The sequence below is a fragment of the Alosa alosa genome, chromosome 13 (assembly GCF_017589495.1).
Source record: "Alosa alosa isolate M-15738 ecotype Scorff River chromosome 13, AALO_Geno_1.1, whole genome shotgun sequence".
In the NCBI taxonomy this organism is placed as follows: Eukaryota; Metazoa; Chordata; class Actinopteri; order Clupeiformes; family Clupeidae; genus Alosa; species Alosa alosa.
This window is the reverse complement of record NC_063201.1, coordinates 26,124,177-26,134,376: the sequence shown is the minus strand read 5'-3', so window position 1 is coordinate 26,134,376 and position 10,200 is coordinate 26,124,177. Positions and strand designations below refer to the sequence as shown.

Here is a 10,200-nt window from a genome sequence, read left to right as displayed (position 1 = left end):
ATATTTAGACACTTTCATCAGAAGAGATTGCGTGTGAACCTTGGTGGCGAGGGAGAGCATGTTGGTGCTGTAGAAGGGTGGCTGGAGGGTGACCATGTGGTACAGGATGCAGCCCACGGCCCACACATCCGCCTTCTCTCCGTAGGGCTCACTCTTCACTATCTCGGGGCTGGAGGAACCACATCACATATCAGTGAGATCACATCAATAACATCCTCACACCAATCACATCACATATCAATGAGATCACATCAATAACATCCTCACACCAATCACATCACATATCAATGAGATCACATCAATAACATCCTCACACCAATCACATCATATATCAATGAGATCACATAACATCCTCACACCAATCACATCACATATCAATGAGTTCACATCAATAACATCCTCACACCAATCACATCGCATATCAATGAGATCACATAACATCCTCACACCAATCACATCATATATGTATGACATCCCATCAATAGCATCCCACCAATCACATCACATATCAATGAGATCACATCAATAACATTTTCACACCAATCACATCACATATCAATGATGACATTCTCACACCAATCACATCACATATCATTGAGATCACATCAATAACATCCTCACACCAATCACATCACATATCAATGAGATCACATCACATAACATCCTCACACCAATCACATCATGTATGTATGACATCCCATCAATAACATCACACCAATCACATCACATATCAATGAGATCACATCAATAACATCATCACACCAATCACATCACATCAATGACATCAATTTAGAGGAGGGTGGAACGAGTGTGAGTGGGGTAAAGCTGGTGACACAGAGGGCAAGATCTAGAGCAGTGTTGCTGGACAATGTTCCGGAGTATTGCTGTTTGGTACACTCCACCCACTGATATTAGGCAACATTAGTTTTCTTTCTGGAGAAAGTAGATATGAGTAGGCAAATTGTTTTGATCATCCAATGAGAAGAAATGGAACCAGTCATGTGGTTGCCCAGCAACATTGCTCAAAAAGCTGCCCCATGTATCATGACCTCAAGGGTTCATGCATACTGTGTGTATTGACAGACGCTCACCAGGAGTACAGTATGGTGCCCACAACTGACATCAGCTTGCTGTTCTCTTGTTTCTGCTTTGCGAGTCCAAAGTCAGCTGGAGAGATATTTGTTTCATCTTAATATTAATAAATATTGGAAAAGTATCCCTATGTGACTTTTACCAGGCTTTAGCTATGTCATTCATTTAGAGAAAAGAGTATAAAAAGACAAAGAGAACAAGGAGGGAAAGATCAATGAGCTTCCTCACTGATAGTGACTTTGTCTTTCTCTCCAAGCATGATGTTATTAGGGGAGAGGTCTCTATGGACAATCCTCTTCTCCTTGTGCAAATATCTCAGTGCCAGGCATAACTGTGGAGAAACAAAATCAAATGCCACCTATTCATTCATCACAAGGCAAACGCATAACATTTACGTTCTCATTCCATAACATGTAGAGAGTAATCATTCGCGAATGGGAAGTAAATCTAAAATATTCAGTGCTAATTTTACCTGTATGAAAACGTTCCACACTCTGTCTTCAGTGAACTGCTGCTGCTTCTCTTTGAGTGAGGTGAAATGGTCCGAGAGAGGAAGTCCCTCTATGAGCTCCATCACAATATACATCCTGTCACCTGGGATAAGAGCACAAGGTAACAACAAACAACACCAACAGCAACATTTTAAATTGTAATACCGGTAATTATAATAGCATTATTACAGCTCTGTAATAATCTGTTTTGGGGGTTAATTATGTTTTGGGGGTTAATTATGAAGCAAGAAGATGACACTTGCCACAGAGAATGTGGTGCCACTTACCTTCTAAAAATGTCTTAATGTACTTCACAATGTTTGGATGGTTCATCTGAAAAAGTTCATGAGTTAAAATGTTGTTATCACAAATAGTTTCCATTTTGCCGTTCAACTGCTTACAATCTGAATGAGTTGTTGCATGACCTATTTTGCAAACACATCACAGCACGCTGATACCATATGAGCTGTTATGTTATATTTTACATATGCCACGTCATAGGATAATGTTGGAGGCCATGATCGTTATCGCAACACTGAAATGTACACATGGCTCAGCGGCCATGTATGATGTACTGTATCTGCTCCTTGATGAGGGTCAGCTCTGAAATAGTACCTGCTCCTTGTTGATGGTCAGCTCCGAGACTATTTTCGGTAGCACTTTACTTGACAGTATCAACATAAGAGTGACATGACACTGTCATGACACATGAAATCTAACCCTAACCCTAACCCTAACCTTAACCTTACAGTTTTTTCTGAATGCTTAAACACATTTTTTGTAACTATGGCTTTTTTTGCAAAACTCTACAGACAAATGGCAAAACCACTCACTGAGTTCGCAAAACTAAAAGCACAAACACTGCTTTGCACACAGTTTGCAATTTTGTAACACACACCTTGCACAACTATAGCCACAATTCACTGCACAGCACTCTTTTTGCTGAACTGTAAACACAACTCATGCTTTACACTCAATTTCCAAATGATCAACACACTCCTAGCAAAACTATACACATGTATGGCTATTATTTATGCCATTTTGCCAACTGTTTGGCACACTGTGACATGTGAAAACTGTTTTAGATAATTAGTTCACTTTGCAATCAGCCTAAGCACTACAAATAAGCCACAGGTAAGCTGTCTGTGTGGAGTACAATGGAGAGAGCAGGAAGAGTGAGAATTAGAGGAGGCCGAGGACGAGGACGTGGAGGTGAAGAAGCGAGAGGGAGAGGACAACAAGGACAAGGAGGTGAAGTTAGAAGGAGAGGACAAGGAGGAGCAAGAAGAGGACGAGGAGGGGGAAGAGGAAGGGTAAGAAGAGTAAGAAATAGAATTACTGATGACATCAGAGCTACAATAGTGGACCATGTCATCAACCATGGAATGACCCTGAGGGAAGCTGGCCAACGGGTTCAGCCTAACTTGAGCCGCTACACTGTAGCAAGCATCATACGGACATTTCGAAATGAGAATCGGTTAGTACAGTCACTTTTCACTAAGTTTTGTAGCACTGCCATACTCTAATGAGAAACAACAATACCATACATGTAAAAATACTGACATTGTTACTTTACAGAATTGCTAGACGTCCAGATGTTGGGGGCAGAGGAAGAATGTTCACTGCTGAACAAGAGACCCATATAGTCAATATGGTGATTGCAAATAATGCCATAAGGCTACGGGAAGTACAGCAGCGCATAATTGAGGATAACATCAACTTCCAAAACATAAACAATGTGAGCATTTCTGCGTTATCTCGTATACTTGCCCGCAACAGAATCCGCATTAAACAAGTCTACAGGGTCCCTTTTGAAAGAAACAGTGACCGTGTAAAACAACTGCGATATGACTATGTGCAGGTAAGCTATAGTATCATTGGTACTGAATCTGGAAGTGCATACTGTAGTGCTGTGCATGGGCCTGCTATGCTGCATTTGTTTTGTCTTTTCCAGAGGGTGATGGAGCTAGAGGCAGATGCCATGGGTCATGAGCTGCTTTTTGTGGATGAGGCAGGTTTCAACCTCACTAAAACAAGGAGACGTGGCAGGAACATTATTGGACACCGTGCCATAATCAATGTCCCAGGACAACGTGGCGGTAACATCACTATGTGTGCAGCTATAAGTCAGAATGGCGTTGTTCACCATCAGGCAACTCTAGGCCCATATAACACTGCACACTGTATTACATTCCTGGAGACCTTACATGACATGCTCACTAATGTTCAGGGACAAGAGCAGACCAGATATGTCATCATATGGGACAATGTTAGCTTCCATAGGGCTGCTTTGGTCCGCAACTGGTTTACAGATCACCCGCTCTTCACTGTAGTCTACCTCCCCCCATACTCTCCATTCCTAAACCCAATTGAAGAGTTCTTCTCTGCCTGGCGCTGGAAGGTGTATGACCGTCATCCCCATCAGCGCATAGCCCTTTTACAGGCAATGGAGGAGGCATGTGGGGATGTTGACCAGGCATCATGTCAGGCCTGGATACGGCATTCCAGAAGATATTTTCCCCAGTGCCTTGGACTAGAGAATATTGCATGTGATGTAGATGAAATTTTGTGGCCGGACCCAGAGAGACGACATGATGTAGACTGATTTTTTTTTGAAATTACTACAGTATTTTGTGCTTTGACATGGAAAAAACCACTTGTGTTTGTTTTGATGTGTCTAAATAAACACTGTAATACTTGATGTTTGGATCCCTGTATGTTTACAGAACTATGACAAAAGTATTATCTCAAACTGACATAGCCTACCTTGTGCACAGAGAAAGCAAAAGCCAGATGTGTTTTTTATTTATACCATTAGTGTGTAGTTGGCACATTGTGTGCTTATTATTGTGATGGCTTGTGTTTACTGTTTGATCCGAAAACACTATTTTTACGAAGGTGTGAAGAGTTAAGCAAGTTGTGTTAGCTTTTTCAAGAGAACTACAATGTTTTGCTGATTGGGTGAGAGGTTTTGCCATTTGTGTGTAGAGTTTTGCAAAAAAAGCCATAGTTACAAAAAATGTGCTTAATCAATCAGAAAAAACTGTAATCTCTAGCCCTAATCCTAACCCTAACCCTAACTCTAACTCTAACCCTAACCCTAATCCTAATCTTAAAACCTTAACTGGTTATGACAAAAACCGAATGTCACTAAATAACAGAAGCGTTATGTCATAAACGTGTATGACTTGTTTATGACACATTCATGACAGTGTCATGTCACTCTTACGTCGACACTGTCAAGTAAAGTGTAACCCTATTTTCTCTGAAATAGTACCTGCTCCTTAACGATGGTCAGCTCCGAGACTATTTTCTCCACACTGCTGTCTCGGGCCTTCTTGTCTTTGCCAAACGCTGGGTTGTGAAGGTTCACTTCCTTCAGGGCCAGAAGGTTCTGTCCATTCTGTTTCCGGACCTTTCCGCAGGGCCAACAAATCAAAGAGCAACACATGAACCAGATTTCCTTCAAAAATGAGAAAAGACGATATAACAAATGATGAAATGACGACCAACACCTTGAAAACACTTCCAAAGGCCCCGCTACCCAGATGGTCCAGAATGGCATAGCCATTGATCACTTTGAGAGGAGGTCGGTTCTGGTTCACTATCTCAATGCTTTCCTTCAATTCGTTTAGTTCTTTGCTCTGTGGAACAGCAAATATGTGTCAGTCTTCAAAGGCATACCTCAGCATGGTGCCATTTCTTTTAAGCTGCACAGATCTGCTCAGATATATCCAATGATTGCTCACATGTGTGCAACACTGAGGAAAGTGTGCATGCTATGGTGATTTTGATATAGTGAAACAAATAGGATTTTAAGATGACATATTTAGCTACACCTGTATTATGTTATGCTATTCAATTGACAGGTGATGCCATATGTAAGTCAGTGACATGTCAAAAGCAGTATGAGACACTTCATATAATATTTACGCGCATTACAATATAAAACTGAAATAAAAATATATGTGACAAAAAATAACATTTCCTTACACTGAAAACAGAAACTTTTTCCTGCAGTGGCTCATAGGCAGCAATGTCTCTAATGTAATGTCCAACATCAATGAACATCTCAAAGAGGTCTGATGGAAACAGTCTAAAGAAAAATAATCTTTAAAACATTCTTTTCATTCAAAACCACCTGTATTCACATTCTGATAATGTCAAACAGCATATCACATACTTCTTAAACAGGTGTCTGTTTCGCTCTATGCTGAACAAGAAGCGAAGTGTCCTAAATGCATAACACTGACAATACAAGCAAACAGACAAAAGAATCAGTAATGTGAAATGGTTATGGTTATGGTTAGGATATATGTCAGGATATTTATGGTAAGTACCTGTAGCGATGGGCCCTTGGGTCCAGCCTGTGGCAGAATCAGCTTTGCTATTATGTAGATTCCGTTTTCCTGTGTGAACACACCAGAGTGAGTTCACATGATACAAATCTGTTCCCAAATCAGATTTATTGAGTCTGCAGCACAACAATGCAGTGTTGGGATGTACGCACAGTACAGTACGTATGTACACTACCTACCTGAACAATATGATGAGCTGTCGCATCATCCAAGACCAGCTCAGTTACTGCAGCACAGCAGGCTTGGGAGGAGGAAGAGCCAACAGTAAGCAAGGAATCAGAGTCATTTACATTTTTACATGTATTCAACTTTTATCCAAAGCTTACAAAATGAGGAATAACATTTAAGCTACATTGCAAAGGAGACCTTTGGTAATAAATACTACTACAATAAATACTACTACCAAAGGGTTAAACAGAATCAACCAGAGAATAAACAGCAAACAAGAACAAACATTCTCTCCCTAGCAGGGTCGGTGTGATGGAATCTAGTACTACATAAATTATAAAAATTATTATTTGCTGTTCTATATGTGCTGTTCTGTAGGGCCTTGTGAAGCAACACTGGGTGTGGCAGACTGACCTGCCTGCAGTGCCATGATGTTTTCAGCAGTTTCCTGTGGACTGAGCTCCTCAGAGAGGTGCTGCCTCTGGATACGACGAGCAGCGTTGGCACTGGACAGGGTCTCGATGGAGGCACGGTCCGACACATACGCCCGCTCACTACACAGAGCAACCCATCATGAGAAATCATAACTAAAAGACAAGGCAGAGGGTGTTAAAACATCCCACCACTGTAACCATGTCATGATGTGCTGAATTATTTAACTCTGTTAGTGGAATAATGTATCAGGATGTCAGGGTTATGAATGTCATCTCCAGGGAGATTTTAAAGAATGCGTTCATTGAATTACCAGACACTCCGGCCTAAGTGACTTTCATATGATTACTTTTTAGTTTGTATGCACTATTTAAATTGACTACTCCTGTAGTATTTTTCTGCTTTCTGTACCTTTGTTTTCTTAATCAGTTATTTTTTTCTTCTGTGCAGATTTTTGGTTGATCTGTTTAATGTCATTTACAGCTCACATTTCCAAAAGCCCAGAATTTTACACACGATGGCCTACGCTCTATGGAGCTACTGTATGTCAGGAGTAAAACCTACAAGCAACACCACCAACAGGCTAAAAAGTTCCTGTTCCTACACAGTTCCTGCTGCTGTGCACCTACACATTGAGCTATGTCATAACATCCCCAAGTAAAACCTAAACGCAACACCACCAACAGGCTAAAAAGTTCCTGTTCCTACACAGTTCCTGCTGCTGTGCACCTACACATTGAGCTATGTCATAACATCCCCAAGTAAAACCTAAAAGCAACACCACCAACAGGCTAAAAAGTTCCTGTTCCTACACGGTTCCTGCTGCTGTGCACCTACACATGGAGTATGCGCAGTAGCTGCTGCACGCCACCCCAGGCACGGATCTCGGCGTTAGCATCGGGGTCCTGGCAGAGCTGGACCAGGACCCAGGCCACGCTCCAGAGCAGCTCGAGGTGGTCAGCGTGGAGCAGGCTGAGCAGGACGGGCACGCCCTCGCAGGCCTTCAGCTGCTCCCGCACCCGCCGCACAGGACACAGCAGCCTCAGCAGCTCTGCACACGTCCTGAAACACACAAGACTCATCGCTGTTCACATACAACATCAACTAGGATTAAACACAAAGTTCAGTACACAAAAACACCACACTCTCACCATCGGGGAGTATGCTGAAGTAAGGGAATTCAACACTTGTTCAACGCTGAGTTCATATTTGTCCATGTTTACTGGATAAAGCATCCAGTACTATACTGTATCTACTTGGATGTATAGAATTCAACTAACTGAACATACGACAGTGCAGTCATGCAGGTAGTTGATTTGATTGGATAACTGTAATGTAGGATGAGTAAGAATGGATATGACATCCTAGTATGGTAACTGTATGAGTGGATCTGTGTATTCACCTTTTGGACAACAGGTCGTATTCTTGTAAGATGACAAGCAGATTTTCAACGATGCATAGCTCTCCTATCTTCTCCTTGCACTCCACACTAAATATAGAGCCAACAGACAGATGCTCGATGATGCAGGCAATAAACAAACAGATGACTGTGATGTTTTAGGATTGCAGCATGAAGCACCTTTCAGCCAGGGAGGTCAGGGCAAGGAGAGCTCCTAGTAAGACACTACTGTCTTTAGTCGTCAGGAGCTTCACAAGAATCTATACGGACCAAATCAGCAGATATTGTGTAAATATCATGCGATAACAAATACAATACGGGGAGAGTAACTGGCTGTAGGAATCACAATTAAATACTGCTGCAGTTCTTCATCCCTACCTTGTGTGCACCACATTCAATAACCCACTTTCTCTGGTCTTCCTTTGCAGCGATTTTCTGAAATACATCTGCACAGAAACACAAGTGAACATAGCGGTGTTTGTTTTTAAAAAAAATCATTTTCAGGAGTAAAAAAACGTAATAAAACACAGTAAGGAGGGATTGCTCACATGTCATAGTGACTAGATGTTCTACACCCAATGTTTGTTCTCCAGCATCCAAATAACAGTCTGATACTGAGTCCATATACTGAGAGATATGACAAAAAGGAATTTCAAACTCAAACAATGAAGGCCACACAGTGCAGCACAAACGCTAGCATCCTGTTCAGATGAATACCTACCCTTGAAAGGTGCCAAGATCCTTGGAGCTCATGGAAAACTCTCTGGAACAGATCAGGTGAGGTCATGGTACATTCAGCTTAATGTAGAAGTACCAACATGTGTGGTTATTCTACTGAACACTTTACACTTAACTGTACTCTCTAATGCTGTTCCTGTTACTTGTTATATAACATATTTACTCTTCTTTGAGGGATTTAATGTGAAATGTTTCATTTAATGAGATACTGACATACCACATAGTTAAAGTCACTTACCTGATAATGTGGTTCTCTGATTAACAAACGCAAACAAATGAGGACTCTCAGAATGTTGTCAGGGTGGGTATGGTCAAGCCATTCTCTGTCAGGTGATATGTGTAAATATCATGATAACATGATGTAAACCCATCATGTCTAAGATAAAATTCATTAAACATTTGGGTAAATTTCGCCTAAAGCATTTACACTCACCTGCAGTTGAGCCTGTTTCTGATCAAAGCAGTGAGGATACATTGAAAGATCTTGTCATGGGGATGACGGCTAAAATGTCTCTGGTCTCTGTAGGTCAGACTTGGAATGCAAATTAGACAGAATACAGTATTCTTATAAGAGTGGCCATTCCTCATCTAGCTAGCGTAGCGCAAAGGGCTAGTTCCATCACATCATCGTTCACAGTGATTATACCTGAAACTCTCAAGTTCAGTGTCCTCGGTCCTTGCGCATTTTATACTCTTACCACCTCTGTCACCCGTAGGCCTATGGTGGAGATGGGACTCCGTTTTGCCCCCTTTAGAGTGATTCTGCAGTGTGACCAGCAAGAAGACACAACAAGTGGGGTTCATTATCATGACCTTACAATAATGACAGGGTGTATTTTGAATGACTGTCAAATGACTGTTGTAGTGTCATCATGTCTGGTCACCTGTGTTTTGCATATGGGAGTGTTGAGCATGGAGAGGAGCCTCCTGAGAGCATGCAGTTCCCTGACAATTGCACGTCAACATGAGTCAGGTACAAACAACACAGACAGAATAAGTTGTGTAAACCATGTTTACAAAAGCAAAACGTAGGCCTTTTGAGACCTACTTGTCATTGCCCTTTGAAATTGTGGGGGCCTTATCGGTTCTTCTTGAAGTCTTTTCCATGTAGGGCATTTTTAAAAAGTACCTTAAAGACATAGCAGACGTCCTTGCAAGTCTGGAAAACAATTCCTTGGCAACTCACATTTGAGTAAAACTGACAGTAGGTCTATGTTATCTTGGGGTAAGTTAAAAGGGTGCCACACTCATAATTAAACATCTAGGCTATCTGTCACATAATGCCACATCTTGGGCCTCTAGGACTTACCCTTGCGGATATCAGAAGTAGATCATCACCTGCCAGACATTATTCCAGTCTTCACATCCTCTTGGCTACTAGCCTACCTTACATTTCATTCCTAGGAAGATGGAACACCTGAGGAGTTATCGAACCAGGGAAGGCTTTGTTTAAAACTGGTTAGCCCTTTCACCAATGAGAAATGGAGATGTTGACAGTTGGTGTGTATGCATTTGTTACCAT

The 10,200-nt window shown here is 41.5% G+C and overlaps 1 protein-coding gene across 5 annotated transcripts in view; it reads right to left on the bottom strand.

Moving 5' to 3' along the window:
• Positions 1–10,173, bottom strand: part of nek10 (NIMA-related kinase 10) — a 19,704-nt gene extending 9,531 nt beyond the window's left edge. For 4 of the 5 annotated variants that reach the window (XM_048261634.1, XM_048261635.1, XM_048261636.1 and 1 more), the window contains exons 1-24: positions 9,988–10,173; positions 9,727–9,837; positions 9,563–9,623; positions 9,325–9,440; positions 9,112–9,210; positions 8,917–9,001; positions 8,662–8,703; positions 8,489–8,567; positions 8,319–8,386; positions 8,121–8,200; positions 7,944–8,030; positions 7,379–7,603; positions 6,524–6,663; positions 6,121–6,182; positions 5,924–5,992; positions 5,767–5,831; positions 5,577–5,679; positions 5,099–5,227; positions 4,861–4,998; positions 1,871–1,916; positions 1,565–1,686; positions 1,321–1,423; positions 1,092–1,167; positions 40–169 (exon numbers count right to left, since the gene is read on the bottom strand). In XM_048261634.1, the coding sequence (XP_048117591.1) occupies positions 40–169; positions 1,092–1,167; positions 1,321–1,423; positions 1,565–1,686; positions 1,871–1,916; positions 4,861–4,998; positions 5,099–5,227; positions 5,577–5,679; positions 5,767–5,831; positions 5,924–5,992; positions 6,121–6,182; positions 6,524–6,663; positions 7,379–7,603; positions 7,944–8,030; positions 8,121–8,200; positions 8,319–8,386; positions 8,489–8,567; positions 8,662–8,703; positions 8,917–9,001; positions 9,112–9,210; positions 9,325–9,440; positions 9,563–9,623; positions 9,727–9,818 (2,217 nt within the window). In that variant the 5' untranslated portion in view covers positions 9,819–9,837; positions 9,988–10,173. The remainder of the gene's footprint in view (positions 1–39; positions 170–1,091; positions 1,168–1,320; positions 1,424–1,564; positions 1,687–1,870; positions 1,917–4,860; positions 4,999–5,098; positions 5,228–5,576; positions 5,680–5,766; positions 5,832–5,923; positions 5,993–6,120; positions 6,183–6,523; positions 6,664–7,378; positions 7,604–7,943; positions 8,031–8,120; positions 8,201–8,318; positions 8,387–8,488; positions 8,568–8,661; positions 8,704–8,916; positions 9,002–9,111; positions 9,211–9,324; positions 9,441–9,562; positions 9,624–9,726; positions 9,838–9,987) is intronic. The other variant, XM_048261638.1, reaches the window with a different exon arrangement.
• Positions 10,174–10,200: the final 27 nt, after the last annotated feature.